Source organism: Lygodium microphyllum, chromosome 12, assembly GCF_053477565.2.
Source record: "Lygodium microphyllum isolate KBCC chromosome 12, Lygodium_microphyllum_v1.1.10, whole genome shotgun sequence".
NCBI lineage: Eukaryota > Viridiplantae > Streptophyta > Polypodiopsida > Schizaeales > Lygodiaceae > Lygodium > Lygodium microphyllum.
This window is the reverse complement of record NC_141146.1, coordinates 59114028-59139717: the sequence shown is the minus strand read 5'-3', so window position 1 is coordinate 59139717 and position 25690 is coordinate 59114028. Positions and strand designations below refer to the sequence as shown.

General features: G+C 42.7%; 1 protein-coding gene across 1 annotated transcript in view; it reads left to right on the top strand.

Annotated features, from left to right (window-relative positions):
• The window catches only part of MED6 (RNA polymerase transcriptional regulation mediator-like protein), a 113170-nt gene that overhangs the window by 8619 nt on the left and 78861 nt on the right, over positions 1-25690 (top strand). The window contains exon 2 of the mRNA XM_087689502.1: positions 3160-3334. Coding sequence (XP_087545628.1) covers positions 3160-3334 — 175 coding nt within the window. The remainder of the gene's footprint in view (positions 1-3159; positions 3335-25690) is intronic.

The window sequence follows — 25690 nt, the reverse complement described above, 5'->3', positions numbered from 1 at the left end:
GTAGTCTTTCTCAACCTTACACCTTACCAACAGAAGAACCGAAGCTTGAAGGTTGCTCAACATAGATCTCCTCCTTCAACTCCCCATTCAAGAAGGCAGACTTCACATCGAGTTGATAAACCATCCATCTCCTATGGCTAGCCAAGGCAAGAACTACGCGAATAGCAGCCACCTGAGTTGTAGGGGCAAAAGTATCATGGAAATCAATGCTTGGGTGTTGTGCAAAACCTTCAGCAACAAGGCGGGCCTTGTGCTTGTCTAATGTGCCATCATTGCGGTTCTTGGTCTTGAAGACCCATTAGACACCAATGATCTTCTTATGAGGAGGCTTCGGCACACGATACCAAGTGCCATTCCTCTCAATCGACTCCAACTCCTTCTCCATCGCTTTCCACCAATGATCATGCTGTAAAGCCTCCTTCACGCAATAAATAGGCTAGTAGAAAAATGCCAAAAGTACTAGTTGGGCTGCATTTAAATGTAGCCGACCTAGTATTTTTGGCATTTTCGTGCTGGCCTATTTTTTGGCCCCGGTTTTTGCAGTCTTAGTTAGTTGTGCTCCCAATTTTCAAGTTGTAGACTATGGAGGCTACCCTCAAGGTTGACGGAGATTGAGATCTTCGAGGTAGAGATATATGTAGACATTCTCTCTCCCCTCGGGGCTGACGGAGATTATGATTAGGAGCAATAGAAGTAGCAAGTACGACAGGTGACAGGTGCAACAAAAGTGCCATGTGTCAGCTGATGTGTCATGCAGATGGTAGATTGCAGTTGGACAGATGTGTTGTCCAGTTGGCTGCATTTAATGCAGCCGACCTAGTATTTTTGGCATTTTCCTATTGGTCTATTTTTTGGCCCTGGTTTTTGCAGTCTTAGCTAGTTGTGCTCGTAGTTTTCAGGTTGCAGACCGTGGAGACTGCCCTTGGCGTTGACAGATATTGAGATCTTCGAGGTGGAGACATACCCAAACATTCTCTCTACACCCTTGTATATTTTTGCATCCTTATACAGGATTCTTCACTGTAGATTTTTTGCGTTTTATTCTCTCTCTCTCTCTCTCTCTCTCTCTTCCCCCCCCCCTGCCCCCCTTTGTTCACTCGATCTTGGTCATTCGCTTCTGCAGTGCTTCAATCTGACACATCATACATAACATTTTGAATGTTCAAACGGGGGTTGATTATACCAAAGCCTCTAGCCAAAAGGTTGTTATGATCTAGTTGGATATTGAAAAGGCTTTTGATCATGTAAGCTGGTCTTTTCTATGACAATTGATGTCCACCATGGGTTTTGGTCCTCGTATGACTTCTCTAATTGATACCATCCACCAAGATGTTGTGGCACGCGGTGTGTTGAATGGTGGAGTCATAGATGAGATTGCTTTGTCCTGTTTCTTTCATCAAGGATGCCCTTTCAGTGCTTACTATTTGCATTGGTCACTGACTTTTGGGTCAATTTTTGACAGACGATTCCTTTAGTTTCTAAGGTTGACCGGACCAATATGAATTGAGCGATGGCTATTTGGAGTTTGTTTGGTTTTTCTTCCAAGCTTCATATTGATGCTTGAAAATTTACATTGATTTCTTATACGGAGATTGATTTGCAATGTTTGGGTTGGTAGGAAGGTGTCGTTGCTAAAGGTGAAATTACTCGACACTTCGGATACCCTATTGGTGTGGATGTGGCTTTTGAGGCATGCTTAATTGAATGTTATTCTAGATTCATGACAAGTTTATGTACTGGAAATCTCAAGACTGGCCTCTTCATGTGTAGTTGAAAGTGGCTCAATCCATCTTATGTTGTGGGAAAAAAAAGGGAATCATTTGGGCTAGGTGTGGATTTCTTGGTAGCATGTTACTACTCCAAAGCAATCAGGGGGAGTAGATTTGCTAGATGCCAATCTCCATATGATAGCTCTAAGAATGGTGCTTTTGTAGGCCCTTTGTTGGTAGAGTCATCCTTGGATTGATATTGTGAAATTTTTGATTGAGGAGACTAGTATCTCGCATAGTCTTATGGATTCCATGTGACCTCTTAAACTTTCATAGTCATTTCTCCTTATTTGATTGGCTCCTAGCAGGAGATTCTCTGCTTCGTAGTTTGGTGTCCTTTCGATCTCCAAAAGGAGGCGAATTCATTACAGGTGGAAGTGCTGGCCACTTTTAGGTTACTAGATTGGCCTAATAAATATTTTTAGTGTGATAAATTTAATCGAATGGCTCGATTGGGATGGTGGATAGTCCATGATGTTGTCACTCCTAGGCAACCGTGGCTTTATTCTTTTCTTTGCATTTGTGAGTGCTTTTGGGTGCTTAGAGACTACAGCTAGATGTGGTCTTCCTTATAGGAGTAGCTTCAATAGTATACGCCTGCTTTCCAGTCTTCTTCACCTTGGCAAGATTGGGTGTTTGTGAAAATTGATGATTTCAAGAAAAGATCAGATAATTAGATCTACCATAAGATGATAGAGGACAAGAGATGGGTCACTAAGAAAACCAATAAAGTATGGCATGTTTATCATTCTAGAGAAACATGGTAGGATAGATTTCTCTAACTCTAGAAGTCCAAGATTCCTTATCATGGAAAAGTTTTAATATGGAGGTTCCATATTGGGGGTCTCCCCATTGTGGATGTGTTACATGCTCGCAAGATCTCACAGGGTTGATCCATCTTTTGCACTACCTATGATGAGGCAATGATTCATCTCTTCATCTCGTGCCCTGTGGTGAGATTGATAATACCCTGTCCTCTCTGCAGTTAGATCATCTCTGCCTCTTCCATTTTCTCAGATGGATAGCTCTCTTGCGTAGTTGGTGCATTGATAATGCCTTCGTTTTTGACTCAGCTTCAGGTATCCATGGACATGTGGCCCGTGTTTGTGGTCTATTGCTATGACAGATCTCTTCCATGCTTTCGACAGAGTCCTTGATGTGGCTGCTCCTTGGCTGGATATTGTTTGCTCTACTTCTATTGTGCAGCCTATGTGATATTAGTGTGCTAGGTTTTGTAGCCATCTGGCTTTATTTGTAATCTTGTTGGGGTTTTATGGGTGGCTGGAAGTCTTGATGTAAATACTTTCATTTAAGCTTCTTCATGAGAGAGAGAGAGAGAGAGAGAGAGAGAGAGAGAGAGAGAGGGTCTTTATGTGTGTTTTACCTGCAGGAAAATGACAGGAATTGAGTTTATGCTCCATGAAGTTCAAGAGCCTCATTTGTTTGTTTTTAGAAAGCAAAAACGAGATGGCCCAGAGAAAGTGACACCTATTTGTGCTTATTATATTTTGGATGGCTCTATCTACCAAGCTCCAAATTTGCACAATGTGATAGGCTCAAGGCTGGTAATTAGGTTCTTTTGGTTTCTTCCTAAAGTACACATTAATTCACAAGAATACTTGGTGTTTGAGGATTGTTTCCATCTTGAGATGTACTACATTTTTAATTGTGGTGCAATTTTTAACCTTTCCAGACTTAAAAGGTTTCATTCTTCTTGTTTGAAAAATTTAGAGTGATGGAAAGTTTGAGTACTCAGTCCATAGGGAAGAATTCCACAGGAAGGGATCTCTTAGTGATATGTGGTAGTCTCCCGTATAAAAGGGCAAGTTTTTCTAAAACATGAAGGTCAATTGAAACACAAAGTTTGAGGAGCAAAACAACCACCAAAATATGACATATCAATGTGGGCATGGTGCATATGTGCCCCACATGCATGCACACCTCCCCCCTCCCTCCAACACATTGTATAGGTGTACACAAACACACACACCCGTGCACACACTCGTACATAGTTAGTAGTTGTGATTCTTGTATCATGTCTCATCATCTCTTGCCTTTGAGCCACAGTATTGGTCAGATGGGGACATTTGGAGCTCTGACATAGTGTTTGTCTGTCATTTTATGTGGCCTAGACAGTTTAGGTGGAGGGTGCACTAGTGCGTTTCATTTCTAGCACAGTGACCATCTTTGTGGGCCTGGCCAGGTACTAGTATACTAGTTGTGGCTTTAGTTTGCCTATAAATAGGTAGCCTGCCTTCACTCCCCTCATCCATCATCCATTCTGCATTCAGCCAGCCCTCATTCTTTTGTTTCAGCCCCCTGCCTCTGTTTGGTGCCCGCACAATCGCTTTGAGCTGCATGTTCGGGTTGAGTGTTGTAGCCTTGTATCATTAAGTCTTTTGTTAGTTTTTTCCTCCTTTCTGCTGAGTTTCTTTCAATCTCCTTCTCTGTTTGCTTCGTGTTCACTTTCCTTTCCATTGCATGTGCATGTGCGCGCGTGCACACAAAAACACACATAGAGAGAGAAAGAGAAAGAAAGAAAGATGTATTTAGTCCCCGAAATGCCAAAACAGCCCATGAGACAAGAGAAATGAGTACATCTAGCCATGTTGTTTGGACTGGAAAACAACAATGAAAAAGAAAACGATTAACTATTTCTACTGCAAGTATAGGCTACCATCATGTACAAAATGCTCTCTTGATGATCCTTAAGCTAACCTGTAGGATTCTACCTTGATCAATATGACTCTCTAGGTGCAATGTATCCATCTTAAGGCAAGAATATCTATCATGGGGTGGTCCAAAACATTGAGTCCACTAACAAGAGGTACTCATCTTTGATAGTGAGTGATGATGGCTCGAATTTGCTAGAGGTAAGGATGTCGGGCACGGCGATGGGGTGGTGGGCACTGTGCTCTATAGAGTGTGGCTGCCTGGTCTGCTGTGATCCCTCTGACTCATGGATGGTGTGCAAGCACTGTTGCAGTGGTAGCATCTAGCACTGGAAAACTGTAAGAACCCGCTGGTTTGGCTGACTTTGCCACAGTTTTTGTCTTGCTCCTTGGCAGCTTCTCTCTGTATGCCCTGATCTCCAATAAGAACAGTTGTATGCATCTCTGGTCCTTGCACTCGATCACCTTGCAGATTGGAAGTGTTTGGCTGCTTAGTTTGTGCATAAATTGTCATATCACAAAACCCGAGATTAGAGCAACATTTTGGGAGTTCTCACTTAGGAGGACAACCTAGATGGCACCAACTATTGTCTATGGAGTTTTATGATGCGCAATCTACTCGTTGCAAAGGATCTCCGGGCAGCTTGTTGCTCGTGCTCTTACTCTAGTTGTTGCCCTTGCTTCTCCTACAACAGATCAGAGGAGATGAGACTCGAAAGATACACAGGGTTTGTCATTAGTTTCCTTGTCAGTTTAGAGAGCCATCATACATCAAAGACGGTCATACAAGACATTCAAAGTAGCTTGGGATATTTGTGAAGGCATGTTTGCAGCTCGTAATGAAACCAAAATCTCCTACTTATGGAGAGAATTGGCTAATGCATATATGGATGAGGGTGACAACATGGCTGATCACCTCACATACTTGTAGGATATTTGTGAGCAGTTGCTGAATATTGATGAGGTTATTTTGGATGCAAAAATGGTAAATCTCACTATCAACTCACTCCCAGAGTCATATCTTGGTTTCCACACCTTGCTGAATTTATCTTTCTTGGGGGGGGGGGGTTGTTTGGGGGGCGAGTATTCCTTTTTGTGGAATTGGAAAGCGTCATATTATAAGAGGAATAATGTCATGAGGACATGTCTTTTTAAAACCTCACTTAAATGTGGATTAATTTTTAATCACATGGTTAAGTAAATGTTGCACATGTGAGGTGTAACTGGGGTTAGAGTAAATTTACGAGTTGGGACGACCCGAGGAAATCACGGGATGCCATATGTAAAAGTTACTATAAGTTATGCTACACAAGTATTTGGTGCAATTTGGTGTCAGTTGTTGGCCTAGGTCATTCATTTGGCCATAAGTGTCAGTTGGTGATTCTAGGGATGCGGTGTTTAATGGTACCTAACGTCAATTTGATGGTCAAAGATGACGCAGAGACACTTGGGAATGCAAGTTGCCTAGCCAATTTAATTATTGGCCAGTCAGATTATTTTTCAGGGCATCAAAATAATTATTAGATTAATTTTCAGTAGTTAAAGACTGAAAATTAATATTTAATTAAGAAAAGAGGGGATAACCTCTTCTCTTTAATCATTATTTGAGATTAGAGTCAGGCCACATGTCATGAGGATATGTATTTTTGAAACCTCACTTAACATGTTGATTAATTTTTAATCACGTGATTAAGTAAATGTTGTACATGTGAGGTGCAACTGGGGTTAGAGCAAATTTACAAGCCCAGGATCGGAGGAAATCACGGGATGTCAAAGGCAAAAGTTGCTATAAGTCATGTCGCATAGATACTTGGTGGTATCTGATGCCAGTTGTTGGCCTAGGTCATTCATTTGGCCATAAGTGTCAGTTGGTGACACTAGAGAAGTGGTGTTTAATGGTACCTAATGCCAATTTGAGGGAAGCGTGCCAAAAATTGGAAGCTCCAAGACTTGGATTGAACAGGGATGAAGGTGAATTTCAGCTAAATTTAGGTGGAGGACTAGCCAGCCATTGAATTTGGGGCATTTCCATCGTCTATGAAGTGGATGAAGGCCAATTAAGTGTCCGAATCAAGGGGCAAAACAGATTGAAGACTTGTTGGTTACTTTGGACAGCAAGGGGAGTTTGGATTGCGAAGGGGATCGGGAGAATCCCATTGTAAATCAACTTCTTTTTCAATAAAGCTAAAGAAATACCGAAAGGAATGTCAATTTTGGGGCCGATCGGGTGTGCATTGTCCAAGATCAGTAGGTAAATTTGTATTTTCAGATTCTCATTAATTGTTTGCTGCTGTAATTAAGTTGTATGTAATTAGGGATTTATCACCCTATTTGAGAAGGAAGGCTTGTTACACCACACCATTGGGTAGTGGATACACTTATCATGGGGGAGATTCTCTTTACAGGTTGCTACATCAGTGGGGGAGTGGTTTGCATTTCAGAAGTTACCACACGAGACCAAAAGGCAGAGATTACATGGTCTTAGGGGAGCTAGGGCTATGATTGAGGCCATGATGGAAGGGGTTCCACCAGATTGGCAAACTGAAAAAGCTTCCTCTCAGACTTGGATTGGTCTTTTCTCTAGAGGGAATATCCTTGTAGCAGTCATTGCATCTAGCAGAGATAGGACATTCACTTTCACAGTTGAGGAGGATGGCCGCCTCTAGCAAGAGGACCTTGATCTTACAACACTTAGTGGCTGCTCCATGCAGAGAATTAGAGTAGTGGCACACTTTGAAAGAAAATGACACATAGATTGAGACCCAACCACTTGTCTTACAGATCGATGGAGATATTGGGCATATCGGAGGAGGTCTCTAGAGAGACTTTAGTGGGATCCAAGAGAGTGGGTGTGGAGGGATCCCTTCCTTGATAGGCCATCCGACATCCCCTTCTTTGGCTACACTACTAGATTGGGATGGAGGATATAGATGAGCAAGATTAGAGCACAGCCTGCAGCCACCCCTCATTGGCATCGAGATAGAGTTTTAGATGAGTTTCTATATGGCTTTTGGAGGCGGCTACATGATGGCTTCAGGCCCAAGAAGACATCTCTTTCTATGGCTTCTAGTCCATAGGAGTTTAGTAGTTGGCACTTGGCTTGGATATGGGAGGTCTCAGAAGTGGAGCAGCGGTGGAAGCATAAACATGTGCTGAAATAAACTGCTGAAACACAAGACAAAAAGAGAAAAGAAAAGAACACGATACAGATGAGAACTCAAATGTATGCACGGGAAATGGAATCCATATATCTGAACACGAGACAGTCGCATACAACAGTGAGTCACTGGCTGCGTGGGCAGTGGCACTGGTACTGGCTCCTCTCTCCACAGAGTCTGCAGATGGTGAAATGAAGTGACTGACTGAGGAGGAGCCACTGAGTATAAATAGGCTGAAAAAGTGGGGAGCAATAATGCTGGTCGGACAGCATTAATGCTGGCCGACTGGTGCATAAAATGCTCCACTGGCATAAAATGCCACACGAGAAAAAACCTAAAATACCTAATAAAAATGCCCAGCCCAGATCAAGCTCAGACTCACACATGAGCTGACAAATACTCTGCTAACACCCTCTCTCAGATCATGAGTGATCTGATACAATACAATAGTACAATGAAAAGGGATCAGAAACTATACAACATAGAACCACCAAGTAGAACCATGGATACCCAAGCAGTGGGTGATCAAGCCACCACCAAGGTGCCTCGGAGAGAACCTGATGTCGATGTCGATCGTACCAAACACCTGAAAATAGAGAAGATCATAGCATGTCTCTGTGTCCATCACCAATGTCTCGCAATAGCATACAAGACCATCCTGTCAAAAATGCCTCTGAACATAGGTGACCATGGAGTCCCTGCCTTTGGCTAGACCGCCAAAGTGTCCCCTCATGTGAGCTCCAGACGAAAGCCTCCCGCTCTCTGTCAGATAACCAGCTCAGTATGAACCTGGATGTCAATCCCAGCTCCAGGATTGGATACCACCAGACTGAAGTCGATGCGTCAGGAACGTCCCTCTCTGGAACCTGTGCACCTGTATAAAAGTATAGATGAGGCGCGACTGCCCCATCTGAACACCCGCTCACACTCCCTCTCTAGCACAAGAGAGTCGTGAGGGATGACCTCATCACTACCACTAGAAAGCAGCCGAGGAAGGGGCCACCAAGCCCTTCCCGCGATCCAAAGAAGAGGATCCCTTCCGCGCCTTGGACTTCACCTTGGTCGGAGGATCGGAGTCGGAGTCTGATGAAGGAGAGAACTCAGCGGTAGAGTCAGCATCCCGCTTCGGCTTCTGCTCCTCCTTCCTGGAAGCCGCTAACTTCTTGCAGTCCTTCCGCAAATGTTCCTTCTTGCCACAGTGGTAACACTGAGCCTTCGACTTCTTCTGCCCGGTACCCCTCTCTGAAGCTACATAAGCCTCACCTCCATAATGTGCTGGAAGCCGCCCCTGTAATCTCAAGGATGCCTCATGCTCAAGAAGCATCGAGGTCATATGTGTAAAACTGACAGAAGTCGATGATGTCTGCGCCCGCAAAGCATTGGCCACTCCATCAAACTCCGGGGGGAGCTTGTAGAGGACTGTCCCGACAAGATGCACCTCGGGAAGAGCAGATTGCATGTGCCGAAGCTGGTCCTGTACTTGCGTAACGCGAAGAAGAAAAGACTGAATAGTATCTTTCGGCTCAAACTTCATCTGCTGGAGCTGGCCATAAAGTGTGACGGCCCGCATGGTGGAAGGTGCCTCGTACATCTGCTGCAACTTCTGCCATACTTCAGGAGATGTCCTACAGGAGGTAACCGCCGGTAAGACCGCTTTAGAAATACACCGAAGCAACACCGAGTAAGCACGGGCATCGTCCGAGTCCCATGTGAGCATCGCTTCCTCATGGTTGTCCTCATCAAAGTCTGCAGGAAGAGGAAAAGGACAGAGAGGTCGAGCAATAGCTCCACAGACGATGTACCATAGCCGCTTCTGCACAAACCAAGCTTTCATGACAGCACTCCATGTGAGATAATCAGGTCCATGTAACTTATCATCAGTGGAAGTGTACGGAGGAGCCATATGGAGAGGATAAGGAGAGAAGTAGAGAAGAGATGGAATTTAGAGAGGAAACACAGCCAAAACACAAGCACAGACTACAGAAAATGAGAGTTCACATGCAATAGAACCCAAAATCTGATCAATAGAAGACAAAATCTGCTGCAGAAAGTCAAAAACATCAGTCAAAAACTGCCAAAAGCAGCAAAAACGGCCTGAATTAACAGTCACCCAGCCACGAGAGACGCTGAATCAGCAAAACGCAGGCTGTAAACAGGAGAAAAACAGGTAGAAAACTGTCGCCAGCAGCTGCAGATGAAAAACACAGGCAGTAGAGGGTGCGTAGGCAGCAGGCGATGGCAAGACTGCAAAAAACGCAGGCTGAAAACAGCCCCAAAACAGGTCGCCTGGCTGCGACAGCAGTCGTCTGATCAGCAGGGGTACAAAACAGTCCTGAAATCAGCAAGAAAAAACAGCAGAAACACAAATCCTAAAAACTGATACCATGTCAGAAGTGGAGCAGCGGTGGAAGTATAAACATGTGCTGAAATAAACTGCTGAAACACAAGACAAAAAGAGAAAAGAAAAGAACACGATACAGATGAGAACTCAGATGTATGCACGGGAAATGGAATCCATATATCTGAACACGAGACAGTCGCATACAACAGTGAGTCACTGGCTGCGTGGGCACTGGCACTGGTACTGGCTCCTCTCTCCACAGAGTCTGCAGATGGTGAAATGAAGTGATTGACTGAGGAGGAGCCACTGAGTATAAATAGGCTGAAAAAGTGGGGAGCAATAATGCTGGTTGGACAGCATTAATGTTGGCCGATTGGTGCATAAAATGCTCCACTGGCATAAAATGCCACACGAGAAAAAACCTAAAATACCTAATAAAAATGCCCAGCCCAGATCAAGCTCAGACTCACACATGAGCTGACAAATACTCTGCTAACAGGAGGGACCTAGTGGCATGCGAGTGATGTGGTGAGCCAGAGGAGACACAAAGACATTGTCCATGGGACTATCTGAGAGCTTAGGAGATTTGGAGGAGAGCTCTTAGGATAGTATCCCATGGTACAACAGAGTTCATAGTGGCGACATGGGGGGCTGTAGCTTGGGTCACAGACAGAGGTCGAGCATGCGGCTATGAGGATACTTAGGGGAGCATTTCTTTTCTCATCATTGGACATCATTTGAGCAAGATGCCTACCCTAGACTACTCACAGACACAGTGGACTTAGGGACATTGTCAGATATGGGAGCTGAAATCTAGCATTATAGCTTGGTACATATGGATTGCGAGATGTAGCCAGGTCATTGATATTCAGGATATACCCATTGGGGAGTCTTTATCAAGGATTTGGACAGAGATAGTCCACTCTCCAAGGGAGATGGGGGAGGTTGTAGGGCAGCTCTGAGAGGATGAGAAAGAAAAGAGAGGCTTTTTTGCGGATTTGGGATTCAGACACCTTCTTTCATACTACTCCTTAGATGGTTTGGCACTTGAGCCCACAAGACTGGTTGTTTACACAACCATTGTATCTTTGATGTACATAGTTACTCTTCACAGAGTTTCTTGTACTTTGTATTTACCTTAGGGGGTTGTCTTCGAGGTGTTATTAATAGAATTCTCTTTTCTTGAAAAGAAAGAAAATTAATATTTAATTATGGATAGTGTTGGAAAAACCATTTGGGAAGGTTGCCACTTGTCAAAAATGCCCATGCAAGACTGAAAAACGTCTTTAGAGGTTGGAGAGGCACATTTTAGTGTATTCAACCTGTAAGAGAGAGGGAGAAGATAATCCTGGTTTGATTTGTAGTCATTGGAGGATCCAATCAACAACAGGTGATTGCATCTATAGGCTGTTGAGACAAGGCAGCAATAGTAAATGACTAATTTTCTTTAGTTCTTTGCATCTACAAGTTATTGAGATAGGGCAGCAACAGTGAATGACAGATTTTCTTCAATTTTTTGCGAAGAAGTCTGAATTTTCTCTCTCCTCAGCAATCTCTCTCATCTCCCAGCCTTTCTACAGCCTTGCTTCGAAGATTATAGCATTGAGATCCCCAGAGGCTGAGAAATTTCAGATTTCTCTGTTGTAAACCCTAATCTACAAAGCAAAAATTAGGGTTTAGCAGTAGCCTTGGGAAGCATGCCAAAAATTGGAAGCTCCAAGACTTGAATTCAACAGGGCTAAAGTTGTTTTCAGTTAAATTCAGGTGGAGGGACCAGCAAATCAATGAATTTGGGGCATTTTCCATCTCCATCAAATCAATGAATTTGGGGCATTTTCCATCTCCATCAAAGCGGGTGAAGGTCAATTGATTGCTTGAATCAAGGGGCAAATCAGATTGAAGACTTGTTGGTCATTTTGGACAGCAAGGGGAGTTGGAATACCAAAAGGGATTGGGAGAATCCCATTGTACATCAAGTTCTTCTTCAATTAAGTTAAATAAATATCGAAAGGGGCGCTAGTTTGGGGCCAACACGGTGTCCATTGTCCAAGATTGTAAGTTAATTTGCATTTCTCAGTTTTGTGATAAATGTTACTGTCGTAACTAAGTTGTAATTAGGGAATTACCACCCATCCACAAAAGGAAGATTGGTTTCAAACAAACTTGGAGAAATGTTGGTATGAGGTTAGGTAAAGCAACAATTTGTAAAAAATAAAAAAGAGGCTGATTTGGGACAACAATCAAACAAGGCTACCCAAGACACAGAGAAGACAAAGAAACAGGAAAAATGCTACTATATTGATGAATGTAGGAAAAGATTGGCCAAGGAGAAGTCCAGGAGACATCTGCCACTCTGGTTTGAAAGTGTTTGTTCTTAGCTTTGCATTCAACCCTTGCAGGGAAGCATATTACATGTGCTAATAACAATAATTATGATGTTTGTAGCATTGGCTCAGTGTTGATCATTGTTGTAGATGGTTTAGATTTCATGCTACTTGATGTTTTGTTTGTGCACGGTATCACATAGAATTTAGTCCATTTCAGCTTTTAATAAGCATGGATTTCAGGTCATCTTTGAGGATGACAAATATATTGTCAAAGATAGAGAGATGGACTACACTCTTTGATTGTTAGGTACCTTGTATAAGGGTCTGTTTTTGTTGGACACAACACACATATGAGAGGAGTTCTCATGATGCTCTAGCAGTTAGCACTCTTATGCTCGTTGTGCAGAATGCGGAGCTTTGGCATGCTTGCTATGGTCACATGAGATTTGGCAGCCTCATGACTTTTCAGAGAGGTGTCAGATGGTAGATGCTTTGTCTACTTTGGATACTCCACGTCCCCATGCTTGTGAGGGTTGCATTCTTGGGAAAATGCATAGATTTGCAGTGCGCGTTGTTTGAAAATTGCAGCTCATATACTGTGATGGTGCGGTCCTATGTAGACTAGAGCACTTGTTGGTCATTTGTATTTTGTTACATTTATCGATGACTACTCTAGGTACACTTGGGTGTATGGTTCGAAGGCAACATCAGATATATTTATGCACTTCAAATACTTGGTTGCAAAATTGAAAGTAGAAACATGTCTGATAGTGTAGACTCTATGCAGGGATAGGGGGAGGGAGTATGTCTCGTGCATTTGAGACATTTTTTCTTGAGCATGGTATTATGCATCAATCCACTGTGAGGATGACACCTTAACAGAATGGAGTGGTTGAAAGAAAGAATTGCACGCCCTTGTGGCAAGCTTGATGACAAGGCCATAAAATGCATTTTTATTGGCTATAGTTTAGAAAGCAAAGGCTATCGCTTGTATGATCTACACATAAAGGTGTTTGTCAGTAAGGATGTGATGTTTGCTGAAAATGCAGCCTTTTAACATGATCAATTTGAAATGCCAGCCACCTATGACTTGGCTGATGTCTTTGAAGGCCTCCTACCACTTTCTTTGGGGTCCAAGCATGCTGAAAGTGTAGCCTTTTCACATGATCAATTTGAAATGCCAGCCACCTATGACCTGGGTGATGTCTTTGAAGGCCTCGTACCACTTTCTTTGGGGTCCAAGCATGCTGAAAATGGCTGGACAGATTTATTACAGCAAGCTACTGCTGCATCACATACTCCTAAAGAGTAGGGAATTGATGATGCTTTACCTCCAGTAGTGGAACATGTACAATAAGAAAGGGCTGCTGTAAATGCAGCGAAAAGATGGCTGTTGCAAACTCTCCAGGGAGAGTAAAATGGATGCTCCCTTGCGTCATCGCACTAGAAGGATTGCTAGACATGCAACACATCATGCATGGGGCTCTCATTTGGTTGATATTATGAAAGTAGACGATTCTTATGATGGATATGCATTAATGAGTATGCATTAATGAGTTCACTGTTAGATGATGATGAGCTTACTTCCTTGGAAGAAGCCCAATAGGATGTACATTGGATGCAGACCATGCAAGAAGAATTGGATTCTATTTCCACTAGTCATAAATGGGATCTTGTTGAGTTGACCTTGTGAAGAAATTGGTAGGGTTTGTACTAAGGAAACACAGAGTGTATGACCATGAGAGAAACACAAAGACACAGACAGTGACATGTAAAACTCAAATCCTAAATGCAAAACACAAAACTCAAAACTCAAAATGCAAAAACATAAATGCAAACAGAGAGAGAAGGAGAACTTTGAAGTGAATGAATCAATGCAATAAATGAATGTAAGAGTGTACAAAATGCTCAAGGGCAAAGTGATGAGTGTCTTAGAGTAATGTCCACTGGAGATAAATCCAGAGTGTTGTAACCACAAGTTGGAGATGAGAGAGTGCTGAATAATGAAGGGTAGCACGTTGGTCATGTAAACATAATAGTGGGAGGCTGATATCAGGTAAATGTAGCAGTGTACTACCAGAGAAGGTTGAAAATTGATCACTAGATGTAGAGAATTGTCAGGTGGCAATAGGAGAGGTGTTTGCTGATGTAGGTGGCTTGTCGGACAACAAAAACACACGTACTGCAGTAGTCGGTTGGTGGGAGAGACGCTAACAATGTGTCGCCCAGCACCAGATTGTTGGGATGTAAAGGTTCTTTATTCACCTCCGTGTATTTTACAGGTGTATTATGTTGTACATGTGAATGCACCCTTACGGGCCCTAAGTATAAATACATTTTATTCTTTGTGTACCAACACATTGTTGGTACACCCAAATCTGTTCGTCACTCTTACTCTCACTCTTACTCACTTGTTCACTTCCTCTGCTGCAAATCTTCACGCTTCCGCTACCCGCGTGCTCCAACAACTGGTATCAGAGCTGAGGTCAAGGTGCTCGCGCTCTTCGAAGTCCGCATGAGACATCACCAGCTCTTCGCTCGCGAGAAATCAGTAAGTCGTCACTCATACAGGTCAGGTCGTCACTGTTTCAGGCACGTGTATGTGCTGGACAGTTAGGCGACAGTGTTGCAAGTCACGTTTTGTGCAAGCGACAGCCTGATAGACAGGCGACAGGTCGTTTTTGACCTGGCAGGCAGGGACAGGTCGTTTTTGACCAGGCAAGCAGTCACGAGCAGCGAGGCGCAGGCTGCACAGGTCAACGCTGGTCACAAAAACTGTAGCGACAGGCTGCGTGGCACCAGGCGCAGGCTGCAGAGTCACACGATGCAGTTTCGGCACGTTTTCTGAGCAGGCGACAGCTCACGCAAGGCTGCGTGGCATCTGACGGGGGCAGCGCGATAGTCAACGGCTGCAGTTCGACACATTTTTCTTCCAGAAATTTTTACATTTTTCTAAGGTTTACTGCAAGCAACCCTTTGGCCACTGACAGGAGTTCGTGCGCGCAAGCACAGTTCTCAAATCTGGTCAAATTTGAACCTGGAAATTTGGGGCTTTTCCTAGATTTGATGTTGTTTATGCTTGACAGTGACATCTGTGTCAAAAATTGCAGACATTGTGCGCATTGACCTCAATTAATTTAGGGATTTTTCAAAATTTGTTGGAATTTTCCTCATCCGAGTAAAATTTCTTGGCATTGGACCAAGAAAAATTGGGGCTTTTCATGTATTGATGTAATTTTGCTCAGCTGAGTCAGTTTGACTGACATTTACACACATTTGGACCTGGAAATTTGGGATTTTGTGCAGAATTTGATAAATTTCTGCATTATTTACCTGTGCAGTGGCTGGTTTATGTCAAAACAGCAGAGGATTATTGCTGGTTATGCAAGAACAGCAGTGTATTTGCTGATTTAGCTTGTGCTCTTGCAGTTCAGTGCTTTTACACTTGTACTTGTGATAAAATGGCTGCAATTTCTTCCAGTTCTGACATTAAAAGTTTGATGGAAATCAAGCGATTTGATGGTCAGGGCTTTGATATCTTTGGAAAGATCGTATGCAGGGCATATTGTTCTTAAAGGATTGTGAGGATGCTTTGCAAATGGATAAACCCGCACAAATGTTTGAGGCGGATTGGGCCAAAGTCAATAAAAGGGCTGTGGCTTATATAAAGATGGGTGTCACTGATGACATTTTGACAGACATTAAGGGTTTAGACACTGGTCATGCAATATGGGAGAAGTTGAAGACCACCTATGAGATCACCACACCTGTCAATCAGGTGCATTTAATGCGTAAGTTGGTGAATATGCGGCTGGATGAGTCCAAGCCTGCAGTTGAGCACTTGAGTGCATTTACTGGCATTTTAAATCAGCTCAAGGATGCAAGTTTGGATTTTGATGATAAGTTGAGGGCGATCTTTTTGATCATGACATTGCCCGACTCTTGGGAGACTTTGGTTGTTTCTCTTAGCAATAACCCCAATCTCACATATGATGGTGTGAGGGGTTCGATATTAAATGAAGAAATTAGACGTAAGTCTAGTGGAGAAGGCAGCAAGTCAGCTTATATTGTTAGAGGCAGGGCTGAAAAGAAAAATGCAAATGCTGGACAGAGAAGCAGGAGCAAGAGCAAAGGAAAAGATAAGAGTGATGTTACATGCTATCAGTGTGGTCAGAAGGGCCACAAGAAGCCTGATTGCAGGTATTACAAGAAGGAACAAGAGAGAAAGAAGAATGCAGGAGACAAAAAGAAGAAAGAGGAAAAGACAGATGCATCTGAGGCAGGTAAAGGCAAGGAAAAGGCCAATGTGGCCTCTAGTGTTGTCATAGAGGAGCTCTCAGATGCAGAGGTTGATGTATTATGTGTAGTGGATTATGATGCCCTTGTATGTCACATGCAGGATATGCAGATCACTAAGGCTGATGTGATTGATGCACTTTGGTCAGTTGATGATTGTGTCACTCAGACTTGGATTGTAGACTCTGGTGTCTCTTTCCATGTGACTCCATACTTGGAGTGTTTTGCTACTTTTGATGCAGGCTGTTATGGCAAGGTTTACCTTGGAAATAATCATGCTTGCAGCATTGATGGGATTGGCACCATACACTTGTCTTTGGATAATGGGCAAAAACTTGTGTTGAAAGATGTCAGGTATGTGCCTGGCATCAAGAAGAGCTTACTATCTGTTGGACAGCTTGACTTGCATGGTTACACCACACTGCTTGGTGGTGGTTTATGGAAATTAAAAAGGGGTTTCATGCTGATTGCTAAAGGAACCAAGAAGGGCACTTTGTATTGTCTCCACTGTAAAGCCTTGAATGGCAAGTTTCTTGCAGTTGCTGAAATTGGCTGTCATTTGGAGTTATGGCATAAGAGATTAGGCCATATGAGCCAGAAAGTTCTTGATGTTCTTACCTCTTTGAAGAGGGTTGATGGAAAAGGCTCTAAACTTGATTTTTGTAATGACTGTTAGTTTGGAAAGCAAATGAAAAATTCCTTTTACTTTGGTGTCTCCCGTAAGTCAAATGTATTGGACTTGGTGCATTCTGATGTATGTAGCATGCCTTTGAAATCGTTGGGTGGTGCTGCATACTTTGTCTCTTTTATTGATGATTGTTCCAGGAAGAGTTGGGTTTATTTGTTGAAAAAGAAAAGTGAAGTGTTTGCTGTTTTTAAAACATTTCATGCGTTCGTGACCACTCAGACAGGTAGAAAGTTGAAATGCTTGAGAACTGCTAATGGGGGTGAGTTCACGTCTAATGAATTTAAGTCCTTTTGTGACTTGCATGGGATCAAGAGGGAGCTTACAGCCCCTTACAGCCCTTCTTCAAATGGTGTGGCTGAAAGATACAATAGGACTCTATGTGAGAGAGTGCGGTGCATGCTGTCCATTGCTAATCTCCCTCATGAATTTTGGGGAGAGGCACTTAAAACCGCGGTTCACATTTGCAACCGCTCTCCAAACAGGTCCCTAAATAATGGCATTCCTGAGGAGGTTTGGTTTGGCAAACCGGCCTCATATGACCATTTACGAATATTTGGCTATGATACTTTTGTGCATGTTAGAAATTAGCTGAGGAATAAACTTGACCCGAAATCCACCAAAGGCATTTTCATGGGCTATGGTGATGAGGGTGAATTTGGCTATAGAGTGTGGCTACCTCAGTCCAAGAAAATTGTTCGCAGCCGTAATGTTGTGTTTAATAAGGCAAAGTTGCTGAAAGGTACTTTAGCCTCTGATGAAGACATGAAAAATGTCAAATTTCAGAATTTGCAGCCATCTATTACTTCAAATGATGAGCCTCATGGTGCTGTACCACAGGCTGAAACTGATGATCAGCCGGTTATCTTTGAGCCAGATGATGATGGACAGCAAATAGAAGCACAGGGAGGTCATGGACAGCAAGATAGACTTGCTGATTATGAAAATGCAGGTGCTGGAAATGAAAATGAAGGTGCTGTACAGCATGAACAGCATGCTGAAAATGGCTTACAGCAGCCAATAAATGTTGAAAATAACATGCCTCCAGATGTAGATTCGATTCCTGAAAATGTAGATCATTGGGTACGTAGGTCTACACGCCTAAGAAGGCAGCCACATAGGTATGACCCCTCTTTGCATTATGTGATGCTTACTGATGAGGGTGAGCCTCTGACATATAAAGAGGCTAAGTCATGCAAATTCAGCAATAAGTGGGAGCTAGCTATGTAGGAAGAGATTAAATCTCTGTATGCTAATGATACTTGGGATCTTGTGTCGTTGCCCAAAGGAAGAAAGCCTCTTCCAAACAAATGGGTTTACAAAGTAAAGACAGTTGATGGGAAACCCAAGTACAAGGCAAGATTGGTTGCCAAAGGGTATGCACAAAAGGAAGGGATTGACTTCCAGGAGGTCTTCTCACCTGTCGTGAAGATGACCACACTACGTATGCTTTTTGCTCTCACTGCTGTATTGGATTTAGAGCTGTATCAAATGGATGTGAAAACAGCTTTTCTGCATGGTGACATTGATGAGGAGATCTACATGAAACAGCCCGAGGGTTTTGTAGTTCCTGGAAAAGAGCAGTTGGTGTGTAAACTAAAACGCAGCTTATATGGGCTGAAACAAGCACCACGGCAGTGGTACAAAAAGTTTGACACTTTTATGCTCTCACATGGGTTTACACGAAGCCATGCAGATCATTGTTTGTATATGAAAAAGGATACAGATGGCAGCCCTATCATACTTGTTTTGTATGTGGATGATATGTTGCTAGCTGGGAAGAGAAAGACTAGATTGGATGCTCTCAAAGATCAGCTGAAATCAGCTTTTTCCATGAAAGATTTGGGGAATGCAGAGCATATATTGGGCATAAGGATTCGTAGGGATAGAATGCAGAAATTGCTGTTCTTATCTCAAGAAAAGTACATTGAAAAGGTACTGGACAGATTTAACATGGCTGAAGCTAAGCCTCTCGGAGTACCCTTACCTCCATACCTTAAGCTTAGTAAAGCCAACAGCCCAAAAGATGACATGGAAGCCAATGCTATGAAGGAAGTCCCTTATGCATCAGCTTGTGGCTCTCTTATGTATGCTATGGTGGCTACTTGTCCAGACATTGCTCATGCAGTGGGAGTTGTTAGCAGGTTTATGTCAAATCCTGGCAAACCACATTGGGAGGCTGTCAAGAGTATTCTTAGATACCTGAAGGGTACACAAAGAAAGTGTATTTGCTGTGGGCAGGGTGCACTTAATTTGCAGGGTTATTGTGATGCAGACATGGCAGGTGACTTAGACACTCGCAGGTCCACTAGCGGGTATGTCTTTACAGTTGCTGGAGGGGCCGTCTCTTGGTGCTCGAGGTTGCAGAACATTGTCGCACTGAGTACTACTGAAGCTGAATACATATCAGCTACTGAAGCTTCTAAGGAAGCTATATGGTTGAGCAGACTTGCAGAGGATCTCGGCATATCTATGAGTACTCCAGTGTTGGGATGTGATAGCCAGAGTGCTGTGTATCTGGCTAAAAATGCCATGTATCATTCACGCACAAAGCATATTGATGTGCGATATCACTTTATCAGACAGATTCTGGAGGATGGTCTAATCACATTGACCAAGATCAAAACACAGGACAACCCTGTAGATGTTCTTACTAAAAGTCTAGGCAAGGCTTAGCATGAGCATTGCATACGACTAGTGGGAGTTGGTTAAAGGTTCACTCCGGACCTTTAAGTGGGAGGTTGTTGGGATGTAAAGGTCCTGTATTCACCTCCGTGTATTTTACACGTGTATTATGTTGTACATGTGAATGCACCGTTACGGGCCCTAAGTATAAATACATTTTATTCTTTGTGTACCAACACATTGTTGGTACACCCAAATCTGTTCGTCACTCTTACTCTCACTCTTACTCACCTGTTCACTTCCTCTGCTGTAAATCTTCACGCTTCCGCTACCCGCGCGCTCCAACACAGATGTTGAAAACGCAAGCTAATCAAGTGCTATGGTGATGCAATAGATGGAGACTTTCAAATAGCAAGGTGATGGCTAAAAACAAGCCGCGTAGGGCTAGATTGTGATGGATTGTAGTCCGTAATGGTTGGATAGTAGATGGTAGGTGACTTATGGCTGAAATTTGTACGGTAGAGTGAGAAAGCTGCACAAAAGGATAGGTTGAATGGTGGGTGGTCTGTCTATTTGTATAGGTGGATAGACCCTCCCGAATTAGGCTTTACATAGAAACTCTCTTGAACTGCTCCATGTTTTAGGGTTTTTCATCAATTAAGCATGTTTTGGGCTATTTAAGAGGCTAATAAGCATGCATTGCATTTTTTAGCTCAACACCCCCTCTTAGGCCCAAAACAGGGCTAGAAAGAAACGCTAACCGAGTTAGTTTTATCCCGAGGCATCCCATCCTAAAGTAGCCAAGGCACGGACAAAGGGTGCGCATTGGCTGCCCAGTGGCTTACCAAGATTACAGAGGCAATGGCTATCTTACCAAGGGAGTCTAAGTAGGCATCCTAGAGAGGATAGGGCATTAGACAAAGGGTGGTGGTGTGATGTAAGAACCACCGGTGGAGATAGCTCAAGTTCTACTCAGATGTGCTATGCACAATGAGATGTAAAGTATGCTATGTGCAGAGAATGCTCATGTAGCAAGTGCCACTTGGATAACGTCTCTTTTGGAAAAAATGTTCAATTGTCCAAGTGCCCCTTACAAAGATGATAAAATCATGCAATGCAAAGGAAAAGATACAACAAGGGGGAAAGGCCGATATTGAAACCAAGTGCCGAAACTTGTAGAATATTGAGAAGAGCAAGACCCCCTTCTCAACCTTCGATGTCAATGTTGAAGGAGGAAGAGAAGCTTGATGTCGGTCTTTGTGTAGTGCCGAGAACCATGATGATAGATGAAGAGGAGGATGAAGCACCCCAATTGGAAGAGCAAGATAGAAGTCACGGCTATGATAGCATCAAGAGAGAGACTGCATAATCCGCCTCAAGAGAGAAGCCTCCATGCGGGTAGAAGAGCAAATCTTGTGGGAAGATGACACCGTGAAAGGAACGGTGTGCATCCCATGACTTGAACTTAGGAAGGACCGATGCAAATGTGCCAATTAGCCTCATACTGAAATACAAAACCTTGCAAAAGATATCAGAATTTACAAAACAGAGGTTAGTAGTGAGATGCTCCAAAACAAAATATAAAGTAAAGCAAAATGAAAGAACAATGCAATGACTATATATGTGGGAGTGAATGCAGTGGAAGACTAAAGAAGGAAAAATTGAAGATAGGGTTATCATTGTGTATGCCCATTAGTAGGTCTCTGTCAATGAAATGCTTGATGAGGTGGAGAAGTGGTCCTAGATGAAGAGGCAAAGGATGACCTAGAAATGTGTAACCAGCCTTTCTCCTCGGATAGGGTGGAAAATCCCTAATTACAACTTAATTACAGCAGCAAACAATTAATGCAAATTTGAAAATACAAATTTACCTACTGATCTTGGACAATACACACCCGATTGGTCCCAAAACTGGCGCCCCTTTCGGTATTTCTTTAGCTTAATTGAACAAGAAATTGATTTACAATGGGATTCTCTCGATCCCCTTCGCAATCCAAACTCCCCTTGCTGTCCAAAGTGACCAGCAAGTCTTCAATCTATTTTGCCCCTTGATTCGGGCACTTAATTGGCCTTCACCCACTTCATAGACGATGGAAATGCCCAAATTCAATGGCTGGCTAGTCCTCCATCCAAATTTAGCTGAAATTCACCTTTAGCCTTGTTAAATCCAAGTCTTGGAGCTTCCAATTTTTGGCATGCTTCCCGAGGCTGTTGCTAAACCCTGATTTTTGCTATAAATTAGGGTTTATAGCAGAGAAATTTGCAATTTCTCAGTCTCCAAGGGTCCAAACGCTGAGATCTTCGGAGCAAGGTTGTGAAATGGGTAGGAGATGAGAGAGAAAGTTGTAGAGAGAGAAAATTCAGAGTTTTGTTGCGAAGAATGATTGAAAATCAATCAAATGTAGCTATTGCCCTGCCACAACAGCTTGTAGATGCAAAGAACTGAAGAAAATCAGTCATTTATTACTGTTGCCCTGTCTCAACAGCCTGTAGATATTGTCACCTGTTGTTGATTGGTCTTCTCTTGCCCTTGGCTGCCTTAGAAAGTCCTCCAATGGCTGCAAATCAAACTAGCAGCATCTTCTCTCTCTCTCTTGCAGACTGAATACACTAAAAATGCCTCTCTCTAGCCTCTAAAGACGTTTTTAAGTTTTCATGGGCATTTTTGACAAGTGGCGGCATTCCCAAATGGTTTTTCCACCATTATCCATAATTAAATATTAAATTTTGATCTTTAAATACTGAAAATTAATCTAATAATTATTTCGGTGCCTTGAAAAATAATCTGACAGGCCAATAATTAAATTGGCTAGGCATCTTCCACTCTCGAGTGTCTTTGCGCTATCTCTGACCATCGGGTTGACGTTAGGTACTATTAAACGCCACTTTTCTTGTGTTACCAACTTTAAATTGACACTTATGGCCAAATGAATGACCTAGGATAACAATTGGTACTAGATACCACCAAGTACTTGCGTGGCATAACTTATAGCAACTTTTGCCTTTAACATCTCGTGATTTCCTCAGGTCCAGAGCTCGTAAATTTACTTTAATCCCAGTTGCACCTCACATGTGCAACATTTACTTAATCATGTGATTAAAAATTAGTCCACATGTTAAGTGAGGTTTCAAAAATACATGTTCTCATGACAAATGGATGCAAAGAGTGCAATGGGGGAGGAGCTAGCAAACTAATCAGCTAATCCTTCACATGTACTGAAAGATATAGGTTGCTGAGGTTGTCCATGTGCCAAGTAGTGGGAGGTGTAGCCCTAGTTGACTGTCTAGGAGGAGTGGGGGTAGTTGCAGTGGTTTGTTGAGGTTTCTTAGGAGGAAGACCTTGGGCCTTGGTATGGCACTCCTCATCCACATGGCCCGAGGTTTTACCCTTGGTTGGGATTGCCTTTGCATCTTGCAAGTTCTTGCCACCTCAGATTTTCCCTTGCGAAGAAGAGGCAATAAGACCCCTCTCTAAATATGAGTATGTGGAGGAGTTCTTGTTGACTTGATGGTGCAGCCTTGCGTAATGCTAGAATTGACACTTGAACTCATAGAAGGTTGGCATTGTGAAGAAATGCTGTAAATGTAAAAAACACAAAACCAATCGTATGACAAAGTATAAATTGATAAACATAGAATACAATTAGGGTTAGGGGAACTCAGAGATAGTGAACACAATGAATAATGAAGTGAATGACTATTGAATATACAGTGATCATGTAGCAAATACACTATGCAATGAATGCTAAACCTCAAACTCTTGTATCTTTGGGATCAAGGCAGAGGTTATGAGCTAGAAAGAGTGGCGTACTTTGAATGGATCTTGAAATGTAGCAAAGCAACCTCCATGTGTCGAACAACAACAAACACAGCTAGAGAGGGTGGATTTGATGCAGACAAGTAGTGAGGAGAGAGAGAGAGAGAAAAAATGCAGGTACTTGAGGAGAGAGAAAAACTACAGCAAGTTGATGATGACGTGTTAGGTTGACGGCAGCAAAAACGTAGGCATGATGACATGGCAGGTTGATGGCATAAGAAATGCAGGTATGATGATGTGGCTGTTTGTATAGCAGTCGTAGATCACAAACACAATAGTTCAGCAGCTCACTAGCTGTAGACGATGTGGCTGATCAGCAAATGTAGTAGAAATCGATGTAAATTGCATGATGGACGTTGAAAATAGGCGCTGTTTCACGAGCGGTGTTCGAAGATAAGCCTCTTACACAACCCAAAAAAGGAGATGTCAAGGAGTGCTGGTAAAGTAAATGACTTTGTTTGAATGCTAATTTCGTCTAGATACCTTCGACAATACATGGCATTAACACCAACACACTCAATCCAAAAAAAAACTTCTAAACGTCTTAAACTTCCAAAGTCATCGAGAGCATACACAATGTATACCATCGACAACCTCCTCACACAATCTTCATACCTCTAATTTCGATTGATACTTTGAGTTTTTTGCATCATGCTTGAAAAGTTTGAAGAAACGTACTCGACTCCAAAAAAAACTTCAATGTGACCCTCCTCTTCTCATATGAGAAGTAAAAGACATACACATCTGGCAGCCTTTACGTCACACATCTTGAGGTTTAAGTAGGTTTGCTCTCCCCAAAACCTCAAGAGTTTTAGGAACATTTATGCTTTTACGTTACATTTTTTTATATTAAAAAAACATTATAGCTTTTCTTTGTTTAACATGCTTTTTCAGAAAGCAGGTTGTCTCCTTTCAGCTTCTCTCCGTTAGCTCTAACGCTTGCTTCATTATCACTGAACATAACAGGTGCCTCTGATCACCAATATGCAGTGAATGCTCCATCTCAATATGTATAAGGAAGCAGTGCTCTCTCCTTTTATGAAGCATCTTCTCCTCAAGTTGAGGACTTCTTGCAAAACACATTGACGAGCTGCCAACCGAGTTCTCACGCTGATGACACCTTTCGTGCTGACTTAATTTTCATTGTGCTGCTATTGCTATTGGCGTCTTCTTTCTCCGTTTTTGCGAGACATAGCATATGCAGTCCCTGCAGTCATGAGCAAAGCTTTCATCACCAGATATTCCCTGGTTTGACAGCTTCTCCTCAGATCAATGCTTTCTTCGATTTGCAGGTGGTTTTCTCAGTGCAAAGCATAGGTCGGTCTCACTTTCACAATTGGCCTCCAAAAGATCATATGGATCTTGACTGAACTACAGCTCTGAACTGCCCAGAGAACCCATAAAAGAACTCCCCACAAGGCTCATAAAAGATGGTGCTTCAAATAATTCATTTGTCTCTGCTACAAATCGCACAGTATCATCAGCAGAATAGTGTGGATTTAAGACCTCTTCTCCCTCCACTGGTATACTAAGCTCTGCAACATTTTGCAGCATACCTGCATGATTATTCTCTGCAAATTGAGTTCTCCAAAAGGGATGACTACTCTCAGCTTCTGAAAAATTGCTAACTCTGTCAAGATCTTCTATAAAAGGATTCCCTGGTGATGTGATACCATACTGGTGTACTTGAAATGAAGAATGAATCCTTTCAATCTGAAGAGGTAAAATCATACTATGTCCTCTGGTTACTGCTCCATCTTCTTCCAACAGCAGCTCCCAAGGTGCCAAATGACAAGAACTTTGAGAAGCTACACACTTACCTGTATGATAAACATCCCGACTCTCTTCTTCCAGATCAAAATGATGCCAATCCTTCAGATTGTTGATAACCAATGTGCTATTTTCTAGCCACATTGACTTCACTGGTCCATTCTACAACACTGCTCTCAAAGACTTGATTGTGTTCATTTGCTGCAAACAGCTCCTTGTCTTTGCTTTCC